The sequence below is a fragment of the Crotalus tigris genome, unplaced genomic scaffold, assembly GCF_016545835.1.
Source record: "Crotalus tigris isolate CLP2741 ecotype Arizona unplaced genomic scaffold, ASM1654583v1 scf7180000017536.10889498, whole genome shotgun sequence".
In the NCBI taxonomy this organism is placed as follows: Eukaryota; Metazoa; Chordata; class Lepidosauria; order Squamata; family Viperidae; genus Crotalus; species Crotalus tigris.
The window spans coordinates 3,989,760-4,008,875 of NW_024096460.1; the positions used below are offsets into that span (position 1 = coordinate 3,989,760).

Consider the following 19,116-nt stretch of genomic DNA (forward strand, 5'->3'; position numbering starts at 1 on the left):
AACTAAATTTACATGTTACAAGCATCTATAACACAGATAAAAAGGGAATATTTTATACACCATACCTTCTAGTATCGTGATGTCATGTATAAAGGTGAATATTTGATAGTGAAATATGACTATATTGAATCTGCTGAATTCATCTGGATTTTCAAGTAACTGGTAATGTTTTATGATTAGTTTCTCAACAAGCGTAAATTATAAAATCTGAGTTGATATTTGGTGCCCCTTTTATACTTGTGATTCAGTTTATTGTACACAAATTGAGAAACGTCTTTGGTGAAATAGAAGTAGATGATTAGTTGCACATTCTAAGAGGACTTTGACAATACATCATTCATTTTCTTAACAATTTTATGGATTTATATTCAGGTCCTTAGGAGACCATTAATGCAGTCTGATTTCATGTACCTATTCTGTTAACAACTTTGATCACACAGTAGAGAATATTATATTTGTCTCCCATGAAATAAGAAACATAACTCAAGTTTGAACAAAGTCTTTCCTGAAACAGAGCTTTATTAATTTTAATATGTCAGCTGCTATGCCCATACTGTTTAAACCAGTAGTTCTCAACCTTTTTAATGCCGCGACCCCCAACCGGTCATAAGTCGAGGACTACTCAACCGGTCGTAAGTCGAGGACTACTCAACTGGTGCAGCACCATTTGCAGAATGGGATTTTTGGCGGGCTCAGCAGGACAGAGACAGTCTGGACAATTCCTATTGGCTTTTGAAAGCCAATAGAATTAGACTCTATTCAAGAGAGTCTATTCTATTGGCTTTCAAAAGCCAATAGAATAAAAGAGAGTAGCATAGCTAAGGAAAATAAAAGGGAGTAGCATAGCTAAGGAAAAGGGGGGAAAAATGGTGGACGGCGTTGCTTGGCAACCCCCGTGAAATGGTCGTTTGACCCCAAATGGGGTCCCGACCCACAGGTTGAGAACCACTGGTTTAAACAAAAATTCCTTGTATGGATATATTTGCTTTGTGACCCTAGCCCATTTCCTTAAACCTAAAAAGATAATCCTACCTGAATATCCACACGCAGTTCTTTTTATATGTACTTTTACTTGGAGCTAGGCAACCTGTGCCTGCTTGGTTATCATTTCCGATGTTTCCTTACCTTAACAGAGAAAGGGTTAGCAAAATAGCAGTGGGATTAGGAGCAATTTTTAACTTCCTATTGGCTTCCCCAATGAGTTTCCATATGAGCATCTGGCAGAGAGCATCAGAAATTTCCCCTCTGGACAAATTATCTAAGTTAGCCCATTTGAGATACATTAATTCAAAAATTGTTTCCCTATGATCCACTATTTCACCCCATTAACTATCATGAGTTTTAATAGTATGTAGATGCACTTATCGGACAGGCAGACACCTCGGGAGCTAAGCAGTTTCTTAAATATCCAGACTATGTGCCATATAGACTTTATAGGTTATAAATATATCCAGAAAAAAACCTGTACAAGTCATAGAGTAAGAATGTCATGTGGGCATAGCAAAGTATGCCATCCCTGCCCACAGTGCTACATCTGGACCAGTTAAAGATCCCGAAAGGTCTTCAAAACAATCTCTTCTAGGATACATTTCTGTATTTGAATTGTGTGGTGACAGAGATGAATGACTATTGGAAGGGCCTCTCAATCCAAGACAGGGCACAGTTGTTGCACCAGATGAAGCTGTACAAAAGTCCAGTTGTCCACAGCTTGCTCACAGTGCTAATGAACAGGAGTTATAAGTCCAAGGAGGCCCTTGGAGATCATTCTTCCCATCCAGGCACACACAGCTTCCAGAACCTGGGACAGAATTTCACTGGCTTTATCTGCTGGCATTGGGTTGAAAAATATGAACTCCAAACCAGCAAATGACTTCACTCAGCACTTTTATGTAGATGTTGAATAGATGCTATGATTTGGGAATCTTTGAAATGTGTTGCTATAAACGTATTATAACAAAATCTCATGAGACTTCTATCTCTCTTCTATCATCATTCTGATCCAAGTTTCTAATGATTTAGTTTCCAGTTTCAGTTTGAGAGAACTGGATGGTTAACAGATGACTGAGTTCTGATTTCCTTCTGCCCTGCCATATCCTTTCTGTTTTCATTCCCAAGAATGCTTTGGGCCCAGCAGCATCCTAAAGAAGGAACAACAGAAAATGGAGTAGCTGAAAGCCAAACTTCTACTTTAAAGTTTTTTAAAAGTTAAGAATTCTGTTTTGACAATTGGAAAGGATATGAAGCCCTAGTTCAGGGGTAGGCAACCTGGGCTGTTTTATGATTCATGGACTTTAACTCCCAGAATTCCTGGGAGTTGAAGTCCACAAATCATAAAACAGCCAGGGTTGCCTAGCCCGCCCCTGGTTGATATGAGTGGTTCTATTGCAAAACTACTGTATGTAATTAACTTCTCCTTTGGGCTGAGAAATCTAAACCAGCCTTGATAGTACACGGTGAACAATGGGATCAATGGCCCTAAGAAATTCCTCCTAGATACCCTGATCATGACTTGCATTGTAGAATAGGTTGTGCCTGCTGCACAGTGTACCTAATCTTTGCTACCTTGAAGTATTAGAAAATCAATTGCATTTATGGTGCTTTTAGATAAGTCCATAGGGCAGTATTTTCTATTCCCAGCCACAAAGTCAGTTCCACAACATAATACAGATAATCATCAACGTACAGCCATTTGTTTCACTAATATTCGGAGTTACAACTGCCCTGAAAAAAGTGACTTGCGAATGGTCCTCGCACTTGCAACTATCACAGCATATCCAGAATCCCAGGATCAGAATTTGGGCATTTGGCAATTAATATGTATTCACGACAGTTGCAGCAAGCCAAGATCAGATAGTAGCCTTACCAGATAGTTTCCAATAAGCATCGTCAATGGGGGAAGCCAGACTCACTTACGATTGTGTGATTCCCTTAACAATCATTTGAATGAACAATTCATTTCAGTGACTTGCTTAACAACCATAGCAAAAATGCTTGTAAAGTTGGGTGCAACTCACTTAGTAACCGACTTGCTGACTAGTGTGGTCCCAATTGTGGTTGTAAATTGAGGACCACCTGTATAGTTCATACATATTTGCTGTGGTTGGTGGATCTGTGATCTGTAATAAAAAAGTGCAGTTATACATAGGGACAATAATGAAAGAATCTCATCCTTCAGGAAGCGGAGCTATTTTCTTAATACCCTCAACCAGCGCTGCTTCTTGACTGTCCAGCAGATGTACTAATTGGTACACTGGCTGAATTTACTCACAAATGTCTTTGACACTGCCTTTCTCCATCCTGCTTTGTCCTGTCATCTCGCCTTTAAGGAAATATGTTTACTAATATATTTATCTACAGCAGTTTCCTGTTGCCTTGTTTCTCTTAGCTCTTCTGTGACATTTCCCCCTACTTCTCCAGTGGAAGATTCCATTTCTGTGAGAGGGATGGGGTCTTTTGTTTGAAGGGAAGGGAGGGAAAAAGCAATGTGAATTTTTTAAAAATCCTATACTTTAGTCTGCATTGTTTGCTGCTCTAAAGTAGATGTGGTGCTTGCCCCCAAAATAAAGAGCACATGCTAGATGTGGCATGCAAATCTATTTGCATTTCAAATCAGCTGAGTCAACACAATGTAATGATCCTGCCTGGAGATTCTTCGGGATCCACAGTAGCTGACAATGTGTGCTTAAAGGGAGGGTCTTAATTTTCTTTTCCTTTTTTTTCCCTCCCCCAAAGCCACTTGGAATAGCCAACAGCCCTTGCAAAGCACTTACCCAGGACTTAGCTTCAATTCTCCCAGGCTGTTACGTAGCCTGACACAATAGCGACAATAGCCGGGACATTTTATGTATTCAAAATCAATTTTCATTTGAGTAAAGGCAAAGAAAGGGAGGGGGCGCGAGTGGGGAGATTGAGGAAGGAACCTGGCAACAGTTCAAAGGAGAGAAGCTGCTGTTAAAGTCTCTGGATTGTTGCCCCCAATGCAAGCAGCTGTTTTCATCTGCACTGCAGTATTTGCAGCATTTGCCATCCTGATCTCTCTGGGCTTCTTGGTGCTGGATTTACACAGAGGCTGGCTACACTTGCTGGGAACTCCAACACAAGGGCACCCTGAGGATGGGAGGGTCGCAGTCTCTGCAGCAGGCACAGACAAATAGCCTGATTCGGGAGCCATCGGAAGCAATGTAAGTATGAGCTTGCGTTATCCGTTCCCCCCCCCCCTCCTTTCAACCACACAAGGCAAGGATTGAAATGGCAATGGGAAAGCTGTGGAGTCTGTTTAGAAAGGCTGGCTGATAAGGTTGTGTTTTAGCCAGGTTGGCAGTTTTCAGCCCTGATCAGCTTTTAGAAGTGCTGCCAGAGCATGTAGGCATTTTCTTTAGAAAGGTTAGTGGGATTCCTTTTGTATCGTGCAGGGCAATAGCTGTGTGTGCCAGTTGTTTTCTCCACATTTATAGACATAATCAATCAAGCTCCTCACCATTTTCAGCAAAAATGCCTCTCTCTCTCTCTGCTTAAAATGCATAGCATGTAGATTGATTTTGCTGGGTTTGTTTCCTGAGGTTTTCATCCTGTCTGCTCTCCAGCAATTCATTTCTCTCCGTTCTCATTTCCCTCGTTTTAACATAATACTCTTCAATTAGTGATCAAAAAGCAAGCTACCATTTCTGATTGTCTTTCAAAATGATATGCCATCTCAAAAAGGATAAAGTAGACAGTTCCTCAGACAGTACTGGTATTTTCTTTCTTAGATTTTTAAAATGATTTGTCGTCTTTAGTTGGGGATCTGCTAGCTGCTAAATGTATTTATTAAACCGATTCTCTGATTTCTGATGACAGAGCATTACAACTAAACAGACAAAAGAGTTGCAATCTGGTTGGCCTTCATGCTTCAGATTTTATAGGCCTGGGTTAAAGATGTATAGGTTTGAGTGGTTCATTATATGTTACCTGATATCAAGGACAAGTTTAAGCAATTCATGGAGAAGGAGTGCAATCCAATTGCCTTGAGCTTCTGGAGAAATGCCAGTATATAAATCCAACAAAATACATATTTACTGTACTATATTGCAAATTTTTCAAAATGGCTTCAGTTAGTAGTTTCTTTTTTCCCTGAATTTCTATATGATTTTTTTTCTCAGTTTTAAGAATGAATGATAACAAACACTGTACTTGTACAGCCTAATATTAAGGACATAGATCCTGATTGATATTTGGAATCAGTTTAACAAGAATGATGCCCTGGAAATATATTTCAGTAATGCAGTCCATGCTTTTTGGATCCTCCATACATATTTTATTTTATGTTCTAAAAACGGGTGATGATAAATTGAGATTAGAACAATGTTTCATAAATTGTGTCAGTCTTCTGTTCTCTATCCTTTTCTGTAATATTATTCCATTGTTAAACATACTAAGGTATTTTTTTTCATCTTCATAAAGAATTGTAGCTCTTTTATGGAAAACTCTTTTGAAACTATCAACGTTTCATATGTAGCCACATTCAGACTTACAGGCGCATTCACACACCCATACACAGAACTTCAGATTTTCAGTTTTCTCTATTAGTGTCAAGTGGCTGAATGAATAAAATTTCTAGCAACACTTCATTAATCAAGTATTAATTCAAGTATCGCTGCTTTGGTTAATGTTGTGAAAAGGCCCTAGAGTACAACACTGTCCCTTTTTAATAAGCAAAAACTTGTTATATATCTGAAGTCAGTAAGAAGTGCTAATGTTTGACATGAAACTTCATGCTAAAAGACCATTGCTATAATTTCCCCCTTGTATCTCTATTAAAATACAATTGCTACATTAAATATAGTAGGGGGGGGGCTTTTCTACACTGATAGTTTTTCCATAGCTTACTTATTATTTATAAGTAAAAGGAACAGTGACATACACAAGTACTATGTACAAATATTTTATAATAGTGCATTAAGAAGCAAGATAAAATAGAACCTGCAGTATTCAAGTATGATTTGAGCCTTTCTAAACCAGGCTGTTATTGGTTATTTATAATATCAACATCCTTCCAGACTTCCAATTTATATAATGACATCTTGATCTCACATTTGGCAAGAATATTCAGAGGACTAACTGATCAATAATTTGGGCTATTTAGAATAGAATAAAATAACAGAGTTGGAAGGGATCTTCCAGGTCATCTAGTCCAACCCCTGCCCACGCAGGAGACCCTACATTATTTGTGACAGATGGCAGTCCAATCTCTTCTTGAAAGTCTCTAGTGACGAATCTCCCACAACTTCTGAAGGAAGCTGTCCTATTGGTTGATTGTTCTCACTGTCAGAAAATTTCTCCTGATTTCTAGGTTGAATCTCTCCTGAATCAGTTTCCATCCGTTATTTCTTGTTTATTTCCCCTTCTCTAGCTCTCTGGATAAATTCCTGTGTCATCAAGGCAAGTCAGCAGTTTAGCTAGCAGGGGTACCCATCAATAGGCAGAACACCTGTCTCTCTCTATAGGGATCATATTGTAACCCAGAGGTTGTTATATTTTTCAAGCAATCCTAAATTTATGATGCTGAAACTTTGTAGATGGAGCTAATCTCTTGCATTGTGAAAATTATTAAGAATCCATTTCAAAATACATGTATAATTCTAGTAAATGATGCCTTTTAGATAGTAATATAACACATTTCTCTGAGTTAACAAGCAGTTAATTCAGCTCATCCAGCATTTTTAAGCTAGCTTCCATTTCATATTTTTCATGGCAGGAACTTATTCTCTTCTGGAAAGCTTGTGAACAACAAAAAAGGATTAAATTTGTACTTTTGTTTGATAGCATTAAATATTGTATGAGCCTTTATACAAATAAGAAATTTGAACTAAGAAGATGTCAGAATTTCCTGTGGAGTGGTAGAGACAGATTCTCCAGTCAGTTCATATGTATGAAGAAATTTCTCCTCTTTTCCATGTCTGTTGGCTTGAAATGTTTCCTTAGAGAATGTTGATAACATGTAAGGTTGAGATTCTTACTTGAAATGAAGTAAGTTTTCTAGCTGAACTAAACTGTACTATACTTCTGTGGCCATCAAATCTTCTAGCATAAGAACTGGGTGGTCCAATCTTACTATATCAACACATGAAGCACATAGCAAAATAGATAGATTCAATCAGAGGCCTGGTCTTCTGGGATGTTCTCTTGAATAAAGAAATTTTATTGAAAGGAATTGGAATTACATGGGAAAGGTTTTTAGAACATTTTGCCTCAATTAACAGAAATGTTAAATATTAATAACAAATCCAGTAGGTAAAAAAGAAAAATTATTATGGATGTGGATAAAGTATTAGACATATTATTTTGGCAATTATAGTTCTATCCAAGCATACATACACCTTTCACATTCATTTCCTTCTCACAGAATGTTATACAAGCTGGCTACATGTATATTACTTATCTTCACAGAAATATAGTTTATCACAGAATTACTTCATTTTCTCCCAGTGCTAGCTAGAGAACAGCTTTGATGTGTTGTCATTGTAGTGATTTACTTTGCCTATTCTAGAGGTAGACAAAAGTAGACTTTAAGACAAAACAAAGGAAGTTCAAGGAAGCAGTGAAGAAGCAAGATGTTGTATGGAATAATTCTGAAACTGAGTCTTAAAAATGAGACTTAAATCAAATTAATCTGTTTTTAAAAGATTGCATCAAAGTAAGTGTGATAATTTTCTGTGTAGTAGAAGTTAGTAGCTGAAAACTATAACACTAGGAATCTACATCCAAAGCTTTAAGAGATGCATGGAGCATTAAGCCTTGTACTCTGCCCACATCATATATAAACATATTTATCTCCCCCTTTTACTTTTGGTATTGAAGCATTAGGCCCTTCTTCAGAATACTGATGACCAAAACAACCTAAAATTCTCCTGCGCAGTGACAAGTAAAATTGCTTAAGTTTATCTAAGAGCATATCTGGGAGAGGAAAGAACTTCAAAACAGGCTCCACAATGCTCCATCCTTTCCTCCAGTTTAAGTATACATTTTCCATTTTAGTTTCATGTTGTCTACATTCCTTATTATATAGTTCTTTGTTTCATTTTTTTTGTAATCGTCCAGAACTATTGAAGATTGAATGCCATATACATTTTTAATTCTTGTGCTTCACATGCCTAGATAAGCATAGGTCTTGTGAGGTAATATTACAGGCACCCAAAGTTAGATAAGCTATGTAAATGATCAATCACATAATGACTTTACTTAAGCTACTATTGAATGCTCTTAGCCACTGTGTACACATTTTTCAGAGTACTCCAGTTTTATCTGCATAAACAATGATATAATGTTATTGTTGATTTGAAAGATTGAAAGAAATTGAATAGCATTATTTCAGATACATTTTGGCTATGCTTCAGTTCATCAGTCAGAATAGAGCTGGAAGGGATCTTGGAGGTCTTCTAGTCTAACCCCCTGCTCAAACAGAAGACCTTATATCATTTCAGACAAATGGCTGTCCAGTCTCTTCTTAAAAACCTCCAAGTTCCCCAAGTCATAATCCAATATCATAATTTTTATCTTCTGGATTATGATTTTTACCTTTGGATTATAAAAGCTATTCTAGATTATGAGAGTTATTAAACAATAATAGTAAACAATAACAAAGTATTGTTACTGAGGATATTAATTTTGTTGTTTGTAAAAAGAATCAAATAACTATAGGCATACATTGACAGGATTTATATAGTCTATAGATTATGTGTGATGAGGAATTTCTTTGCAACCATGAAAATAAGTAGTATCTTTTACTCTTATCTTCTAAAAAAAATAATTAAAATCTAAAATTGGAGCTGTCCCCTAAAATAAGAAACTTTTAAACTTCTGTAACAGCTAATGGTAAAGACAAGTGGTTTAGAAATCAGTAGGATTAAATAAATCTTTTCCCTATTAGCTTTCATCTGTGTTAGTAAAAATAATACCCTATATAGTGTAATTTTTTGTTATTCTTGACCAGACATGTCAAACACAAGGCCTGGGGGCCGGATGCGGCCCACGAAGTGGTTTCATGTGGCCCACGAAGCCATCCTGGAAACAGTGAGGGAACGGCCCCCGCTGCCTTGGCCTTGGCCCAGGCTGGCTGGGAGCCAATGTACAATTTTGTGGTGGCCATCTATGCTGAAACGCATTCAGTCTTAGCTCCACAAGGCCGTCTAGAAACAGTGAGGAACCAGCCCCTGCCACGTCAGCCCGCCCCTGAGTGCATGCTGGGGAGGTGTGAGGAATGAAGAAATGGACCATGCTTTGGTGCTTGCCCCGGTCCCACCCCCTTCTGCCAGAGACCCTCAGATCTGTCTCACTCCTGCCCAGGCCCCTAAAGGCACCCTTGACGTGAATGATGTAGAGCTGGCCATGCCCACCCAGTAGGCCATACCCACTCCATCCACGCCCACCAGTAGACCACCCCCACCTTGGTCACACCCACCCGGCCCGCCAAGGGCAACCGCAATACTGATGTGGCCCTCAATGAAATTGAGTTTGACACCCCTGTTCTAGACTGTTAGAGAACAATATGTAAATAAATTGCAAAGTACATACACATAGTAAAACATCCAAAGTCCAAAGTCCAAGGAAACAACCAAGTCTTTGAGACTGACAGGATCTGGCTCATCAAGATCCCCAGAGGAGGGTGATTCGTTCTTAGAGTTCTTCATGCAGTGTTTTTCATGCAGTGTGGGATTCCAGCTCAGCCATTATCTTCCCCATATGTATGATCTCTAAACATATAAATAAGGATACTTGAGGGACTCTTTCCCATAGCCAAAGCAATGTAAGTAGTAGATATAAATCTGGCTGCACAGTGCTGTTGGCTCATTCATAAATTCAGTCTTGAAATCTAAGATGTGCTGAACCATTGTTAGCAAACATCCAAGGGAGGAAACATTTTGAATAAATTAACATGCTATTGGGAGATAGAAATATCATACAATCTCTCTCTCTCTCTCTCTCTCTCTCTCTCTCTCTCTCTCTCTCTCTCATACACACACACACACACCTTCAAAATCCTCATCTTTTAGGAATAGGTTCGTCTTCCCTTTTTTCAGAATGAAGTTATTAACCAATTGCCCTTGATTACAGACCCTATGGAAATACAGGGAAGAAGGAGTTAAGCAGATTTAAGTGTCTTCTTGATGAGTGTTTTCTTGCCTTGGACACTGGCCTGTATTCTAAATATAGCTTGCTTGTTTCCTCTCATTTCTTAAGAGAGTTCTCCAGATGTGCTGCATATCTAGCTTAAAGAGATACAATTATTCAATGTCCATTGTTTCAGTTGTTGCCATACTGTTATCAATATGCGTGTCTGTTGATGAAGGTTTCTACTTCTGTGTTTTTTCTTATGGCATTTACTGGCGATTAGAAAATTAGCAGCCTTGAATTGGAGAGTTACTGAATGTAACATAAGGTGTTTCATTAAACGTAAAAGTTTCCATGACTGCAGTAGCTGTAGTTAACTCTTTTTTTCCATAGAGCAAATATACATAAAGCAATCCAAATGTATGTAAACTTGTGCAAATGTGGACACAACATATATTATCAATAAAAGCTGTAATTTTCATGCCTAGATTTGAAATTAGACTGAAACACATAGTAGCTAAACAGGACTCCCTAGGCCCCAAAGCAAGCCTCTCAGATGGACCCTGTCAGTGGTGAAAGAACATGGGCACGAAGTCCCACTAAGCTGTGAGGTGAGCAGCATAAAAGAAGGAAAACACTCAGATGGTTACTTCTTCCGTGCCACAGCTGCTGCAGTCTCCCTTCATTCAGTCCAGAGTATTCTTTTCACCTGATGAAGTCCAGCAGTGGAAGTTGCTGCTCTCACCTAATGGATTCCTCATTTGCTTTCTTCTGCATTGCTGCATCACTTTGGCTCTTCTCATGAACCGGTGTAACTAAGATTTTTACCTTGTCTTTAAAACGCTAATTTAAAAGAAATTAAGTTCTGGACAAAGAGTAACTTTGGACTCCTCCTTGTCTACATTATTTATACTTCCCGGGAAATGGGTCCGTGGCTAAGCTGCATCATCCAGAATCTAGTGGTTTAGCTGGGTTAATAGAATATTTGTTTACTAAAATTGATGACCCAGATTAAATTTTACTATTTTTCTAAAATTGTCATTTAGTGCAGGGGTCTCCAACCTTGGCAACTTTAAGACTTCTGGACTTCAATTCCTAGAATTCCTCAACCAGCTTTGCTGGCTGAGGAATTCTGGGAATTGAAGTCCACAAAGTTGCCAAGGTTGAGGACCCCTGCTATAGTGGTATTACTCTGGATGTCACAGAAGCAGGAAGAATCAAATCACACTATCTGAAGTAAGGAATGTGCCTTGTCTCTCATTCTACTTAATACAACTTTTATTGATTATGTGCTATCAAGTTGTTTTCAATTCCTAGCAATCACAAAAAAAATCCCCCCCCCCATAATAATCTCCCTAAGCTGTTTTTTTCAGGTCTTCCATCATCAGTGTAACTGTCCATCCTTCTTGCTGCTGGTAATTCTCTTCTTTTTCCTTCCATCTTTCCCAACATTTCCAGAGAGCAGGATCTTTTCATAATGTATTCAAAGGACAATTTGAATCTGGCCTCAGGTGAGGTCTGGGGTTGATTTCTTTGATAATCCATTGGTGTACGTGTAAGAATGAGAGATAGAAACTCACTTTTGAAAATGTCTCATCTTAAAAGAGAATCATATATATTGACTCAGCCTTTCCAGGATCGGTAAAAATGAGGACCTAGATTGTTGGGGGGGGGCAATATGCTGACTCTGCACCCCACTAATCTTTAAAAAGGGAGAATGCTACTTAAGGACATCTTCATGTGCCATTATAGAATATTATAAAAGTACATTTAGTTCCAAGTTTTTCATATATCTTTATCATGTGATAATAACTATCGCTTATATTGCTTGAGGTTTTCCAGTTTTAATGTTTTATTAAAATTACAAAAATTAGAAAATACTATCAGGTTTACTTATTACATTTATCTTGTCCTATTATGTAAGTAAGTGGTAAATAAATTTATAATGATATTCTGCTTCTATATGTACCAGTGATATAAAATCCCATTCATGGTTCATATCCAATGATTTAAATCTTTTTCAAACTGAACTCTGGGTCACCAAATAAAGGTTGGTTTCACATATCACAAGCTGTGTTTTCCCTGTGGCTTAATACTACAATGGAAAAAACACAATCATTGTAGTGTATAAACCCTGATTTATACCTTGACATTATATGACATCTTAGTTCTGATAACATAGCTGTTAAGGGTAGGCAGAAAATCATTATTTTTTTTAAAAAAAATAGCTTTGTATAATGCATTAATATGTGATATAGCAGGGTAGCAGTTGATGCTGAGCAGCTATGGTTATACAAATGTAGTTTGGGGGCAGATGGAACTAAATTATTTTCTTACACTTTGGAAATTACCAAGCTAAAATCTGAAGTTTGGAAAGCAATATTTTCTTGCAGTTTAGTCCTGTTTCCATTTCCTTGGGAAGAAATAAGATTCTGAATCATATTGGAATAGTTAGGATGAAATCTCAGTTTTTCCCAGAGATTAATGTTCTGCTTTTTTTTTGCAAAACTGAAGAAAACTAATGCTCTTCCTAGGATAATTGTATTTCAATAAAATAGACCTCTCCTTTCTTATCTCAGTAACATTTGATTTATTTCTAGAGAGTCTTTTCTTTTCCCCTAAAAAAGGAAAATCACAAGCTTTGTGCATTTTTAATGTTGGTCTGTACAATAGCACACTGGCTGTTACAGTAACAGTGTCAGGTACCAGCTAGGCACTAAGAATTAACAGACAAAAGGAGAAAATGCTGCTTTTAAGTAACTGATTCTGCTTATCTCAAGTAAACAAACTGCTTGGCTTCTACTCTGGCAAAGATAATTCAGTGTAGCAGACCGTTGGAGAAAGCTGATATAGGAAACCTCCATATATTAACTGACTTTCTAGGAGGAATACCTTTAGAAACCATTTTAAAGAGGTTTTCCTTTTAGTTCCTCTACAAAAGACACTGTCATTACCCAGAAGATCTCCCAAAAAATAGAAGAAGAAAGGTTTTTCCAGTTTATATTTAAACTATATTTCCAGAAAGATAATTTATTTTAGCATTACAAAATCAAGACACATCTGTTAGAGCTGCTGATGTGAAAAGGAAATGGAAGGCACATACAATGTTCCATCAAAAGGGTGAGAGAATGCTGGTTTTTGAGTAAAGTTAATATAATATGATTATGCGGTATCATAAAAGACTAAGAAATTATTTAATAATTTTTAAAAAGAAATGTCTAAATATTCTATGTAAATATTTAAGTAATTATAAATTGAGTTTGTGCTTTTCATACTGGTTTTGCATTTTTTTTAGGTAGATAAATTATTTAAAATATAATCTTTTGTTGATTATAGAATATGATGTCCAGTAGAGTTTGATGTGGACTTTAGACATACAGCTGTTGAATCCAAATATTAATAATATTTACAGTGGTGAGATGAAACACCAGGACAGGAACAGTACCATAAGGGATCGTTCATAGAGTTAATTTGAGACACAGAAGGTAATGAGTAAAATTGCAGACAAGGGAGTAGTACTCTTTCAAAAATTAGCATGCTATATATAAGTATGGTTGTGTTGGATGGAAACTTTTGAATCTTGAATGGGTAATGTTAGGTTTAATGCTTGAACAACTGGCACACACTTGGCTATTATTTTGAGTGGTCCATGGAGAGAAGACAACAGAAGGGATATCCTTGAATTATTTAGTTTTGATATGACAACAATTTTAAAAGGAAGTTTCCACAACCTTGCAAAAAAAGCACATGGAGTGAAAATAATAAGTAGGACCTGGATAGTTTGCTGTGATTTGTATTTTGGCTTATATGTCTTATAAAGATCTAACCTGATAGCAGTGGGAAGCTCATAGGGAGGCTGATTCTGTCTTAGATGCTACTGCAAAACCCATAAGGAAAGAGTGAGTCAAGAAACAGTAACAGAGCAATGCTTAGGAAGAACAGAGCATTCCTCTGACTATATGAAAATGTAATTGAATTGTTTTCTTGGTGGATCACAACCACGATGATGATGATGATGACCACTCTAAACAACTTGTAGAGTTGCAGTAGCAGGTTGCAATGTATTGCATGGGGGGGAAGGGGAAATCATTTGATGTAATTTTTATATGACAATACAGTAATCTTGTCTTTGTCAGCACTTGGCTTGTGCTCTCCAGACAACAAACACTTTTCACCAGTGGGAGGCAGTAACTTTTAAGCATTAATCAGAGGTCTGACCTTAAAGTGACGTCCCCTTGAGCAAAATGGGGTCTGTCTTGAGCAAATATGAAAAGGTTTGTCAGGTAAGTTAAAACTACAATAAAAATCTAGCATAGAAGAATGTTGTATCCTGCCAGTGGCAGCCAAGAAAAAAAAAAACGTCTAAAAACAGCCAGAGGCAAAGAGACTCCCACATGTATAGAAGTCAGAAGAATCATACATATGTGGCAGTGTTCTTTTAGATGATGCAAGAAAAAAAATCATCAAAATTTGCTCATTTCTTTGGTTACCTATTGCTTTCGTCTTACGTTGGCTGAGGAATTCTGGGAATTGAAGTCCACATACTATCTTAAAGTTGCTAATGTTGAGAAACACTAGGCTTAGACAATGATGAGTTTTGCAATTTCCAGTGGTTAATCAAATCGAGGGATAGATGATCTTGTCACTGGGAAAGTCTTTCAAGGCTTATTATAGAAATCTATTAATAGTTTTAAAAATGCTCTGAAGGAACTTTCAAGAAAATGGATTCTTAAGAATGCTTATTCTGTAAATATAAAATATCCACCTGACTGTTAGGGCATTAGACAGCTGCCTAAGGGAAGACAGTGGATGGTTTAGGATTTAAAATCCTATAATCTATTAATTTATCAATTTATATATTAGTCAGAGCTATTTAGTGTAACCTCTGTTAAAAATGGGAGAATTATTGTTCAGTAAATGTATTACCCTTGTGCTAGAGAAGGAGAACATATTTATTTTGTTGTTTGCAAGTACAACTTCAATATACAAGTTTGTGTGCTTACCTGAACATGTGCCTCAATAAGCTATTATCAAAAGCAGCGGGATCCTCAGAACAGTTACCAAATAAACTTTTTTGAACAAGCAAGCTTCAAGAAGCAACAGGTGGAAACTAATCAAGGAGACAAGCAACCTAGAACTAAGGAGAAACTTCCTGACAGTGAGAACAATTAATAAGTGGAACAGCCTGCCTCCAGAAGCAGTAAATGCTCCAACACTGGAAGTTTTTAAGAAGAGACTGGACAGCCATTTGTCTGAAATGGTGTAGGGTTTCCTGCCTGAGCAGGAGGTTGGACTAGATGACCTCCAAGGTCCCTTCCAACTTTACTACTATTACTATTACAAGAAGATAGAACCACAATGGCAGTTTTCTATTTAATTCCTACCTCAGAGTAAGGTACCTTAACAGTTCTCTTAAGTAATTCGAAATTACTTAAGAGAACTGTTTTGAGGGTTTAGAAGGTTGGCAGCCTATTAAGGCTACAGTTTGTACTCCTTCTTTGAACCTATGGCAGCTTTGTCGACTTTTTCCCATGAAACTGCTTATATACATTAATACACTATCCCAAAAGGAATACCCCTAAATCATATCATATGAATCAATGAATCTCAAAGTTTTTTATACCTCCAGAAAGTCTGATGTCCATCATTCAGATACATTCGTTGGGAAGTCCAATACACCCCAAACGTGAATTTTTGATAAATCAGCCTTAATCTCAAATCTAGAGATATATTCAAACATTTTTAAGACTATGAATCCATTGCTGGGATATTACTGAAGATTCCATTTTAGTCCATGTTTGAAATATCCCAGAAATGTCCACTTTAAAAATATTCTTTAAAATGGTTTTCAGATAGATGTTTATGGTTTGATAGTTTGATGATATTTGTATTTTATTCTTCATTGTTTTAATTCTGTGCTTTTGATATTATTGATTCTGTTGTTAATTGCAGCATAGGCTTGTTTGTATGTTGAGAACATGGGATATATAAATGAACTTCTAAATATTAATAAATCCGTTAGTTCAGTAATGGACAATTCAATAGGCATTTAAACCTCTTAGAGTGTTCTATCCAGGAATTTCCCTTTTTTCCTATTTTGTCTGGCTGATGAGTGAGTAAAATGAATCTTTTCAATGTTCAAATGAGAACAGTGGCATCCAGTTGTATCATCCGCTGTTGAAATTGTGACTTCCGAAGGAGTGTCCTACAAGAAACAAAGAGCTTGGCTGTGTAATTTTAAAAATGAAAGGTGGGCAGTAAGGCAAGATGATGTATCCTCATCCTATAAACTGGTGGAAAGTTTGTTTAATAAAGAGGAGTGTTATAATACTGTTTTCCTTGGGGGGTGGGAACATTGTAGCTAGAGTTCTACAAGGAAATCAGCATTCAAGTAGTCCAATGACAGATGAGTCAAATAAAGGCAGAGAAATAGATTGATATGTATGACACTTTTCCTTCTCTATTGTGGCTTTTATCATTTTATTTCCTTTTTGCAAACTTTTATTAGGCTATATTTTATAAATGAAATTCATTGTTAGTTTTTGGAAATTGAGATTTTAAAAGAAGATCTCATAATATTCCTTACGGTTCAGAGTATGCAAAGAAAAAAAATGAATATGATTACTTTACAGCAGCGGCCTCCCAACCTTTTGAGCATCAGGGACAGGTTCCATGGGGAGACATTTTTCCGTGGACTGGAGGGGCCGTGGTTTCATGTGCTGCCTGCATCCCACCGATGGGGCTTCTTTGCATGGTCCGGTTTGTGGCACGCTGCGGACCAATGCCACTCCATGGACCAGGGATTGGGGACCCCTGCTTTACAGTGTATTTCTGTGATAGCATAGTAATACTAAATAAATGGTTCTGTTTAAGTTTCATATTGGCTTCTTCAGAATATTTATGGGCTGCTGTTTAAGGTTCAAAGAATTGGTTCACTGGCACTAGTGTACACTGAACCCAGAATTTTCATTTATGTCAGAAGCATGAAGGTTTAGCAGATGGAGTTGCAATACATTATTTTTGAATATGAGCATATACTTTCTTTTCTTTTACATTGATAAAATATGCTATTTAACTATGAAAGACAATAATATCATTGTAGTTAAACAATGTGCTATTATATATACTACTTGGCTGCATTTATAAACGTTTACCGCAGTACTAAATTAATCCCTCTCTCTCCTTATGCTAATATTCTTGACCTAAATACTTTAAAAGGAAATGTGATTAAGAGAGAAGAGGATTAAGATTTACGGCAAAAGTTTTATATAAAGTACCATAGCAAGAATTGTTAAAACTTTTCAAAAGCCCTTGTATGATATTTACTAGTGAATTCAGTTCTAAATTAGCATTATTCTTGAAAGCATGTTTGGACTTATTTTACTATAACTTGATTTTCTATTTAATTTTTCTACTTTCTCTCAGCACTTTTTCCTTTGTGCTTATGAAAATTACATCCTTTACAATTTTAGGTATTATTTAAATTTTATCAATCTTCAGTGATCTACAACAACATATAATTGGTTCATCTTGTCTGGCCTAGATAAGTACAGGAAATTGCATATTTAATGTTTATTCTTTAATCATAATAGTGCCTCAAATAGAATGTGCAGAGAAGAAGGCCAACGCTTGTATGTCCTGCTAAAGGAATTATTTTTAAACTCAGGATATCTGTTTTTATGATTAATAGAATGATGCTTTAATAGTAGTGCAGTTGCTATGAGGAACTTTTTAGATCTAGAAGGCCATTTGGGGGGGGGAGAACCATAGCTTAATAATTAGAATATATCCATTGTGTTCGGAACATCTCAACTTTAGTTTTTCCTATATTCAAATAGGGCTTCAGCAAGACATCGTAATGAATCAATCCTAGGCAGTTTCAGTAAACTGTATGGAAACTGGACCACTCCAGTTTTCTCAAATATAACATGCAGAAAAGTCTGCAAGCGAGCAGGATGATCAGGCAATGCAGAAATATTGTGAAAGTCGTGAGAACATCCTTTGATACCTTTATGATGGTGGATGTATGTTTGTGTTCAGTTTTTTATTCTTATTCTGAAGATTTCTCATGTAATCTATAGATCCATTTATTTGGGTATTTAGACATTTGTTTATATATGAAAATTTATATAGCCACCCAACTCACCCTCAGTGATTCCGCGTGGCTTACAAAGATAAAAACCCAATATAAAAACAATAAAAAGCAGTAACTTCCCACCTGTGCTTAAATTTCATCTGCTTCTGTTGCTCTCATGTGGAAAAATATCGTTTTCTGGCACTGTTCCTACATAACATCTTTTCAGTAAAAATGATGGGCATTTTTGCAGTGATTCCTAGGCTCATAAGGAAAATTTGAGATAGATTTTGAAATGCTGTTGTCCAGAACTATCCTGACACAAGCAAGAGCTACAGTTGATATATCCCAGTTCAAAGCAATGATGGAACCAGGTTCTGGCATGAATGCCAGTTCTGTAGCATATATTGTATATCAGTGTTTCTCAACCTTAATGACTTGAAGAGGTGTGGACTTCAACCCCTAGAATTCCCCAACCAGCATGGTGGAATTCTGAGAGTTGAAGTCCACATCTCTTTAAATCTCCAAGGTTGAGAAATACTTATGTATAGGGATGTCAGCATGGCGGAGGAATTCTGGGAGTTGAAGTCCACAAGTCTTAAAGTTGTCAAGGTTGCATAACCCTGAGCTAAGGAAACGGCTTTCTTAACTCAACCAATCCAGTTCTATATCTTCATTCCTTGGCATCTTCTAGATACCAAGCAAAAAAATCCAACCCCACCATTTTTATTGATCTTGACATTTTAAGTAGTAAGGAAAGGTAATAGATAACACCTATAATTCTATAGTCTGAAAAGGGGCAGTAAGAAAGATTAAATTAAATGTTAAACCCAAAAGATTTATAAATTGTCTTTACCTTGGCAAGAAACTTAATCAAAGTTTTATGACAGAAGGTTAGCTGAAATGAAATAGCACAATCTTACTTAATTTCTATGTAGCACCCCTTGTTTTGGGGG

General features: G+C 36.8%; 1 protein-coding gene across 9 annotated transcripts in view; it reads left to right on the forward strand.

Moving 5' to 3' along the window:
* TACC2 (transforming acidic coiled-coil containing protein 2) overlaps nucleotides 1-19,116 on the forward strand; it is a 192,923-nt gene that overhangs the window by 112,253 nt on the left and 61,554 nt on the right. Inside the window, exon 1 of one of the 9 annotated variants that reach the window (XM_039336694.1) lies at nucleotides 3,712-4,181. The exons of 7 other annotated variants lie outside the window; for them this stretch is intronic. In XM_039336694.1, the coding sequence (XP_039192628.1) occupies nucleotides 4,114-4,181 (68 nt within the window). In that variant the 5' untranslated portion in view covers nucleotides 3,712-4,113. Of the gene's footprint in view, nucleotides 1-3,711; nucleotides 4,182-12,971; nucleotides 13,207-19,116 lie in introns of those variants that run through there. One more of the 9 variants, XM_039336781.1, reaches the window with a different exon arrangement.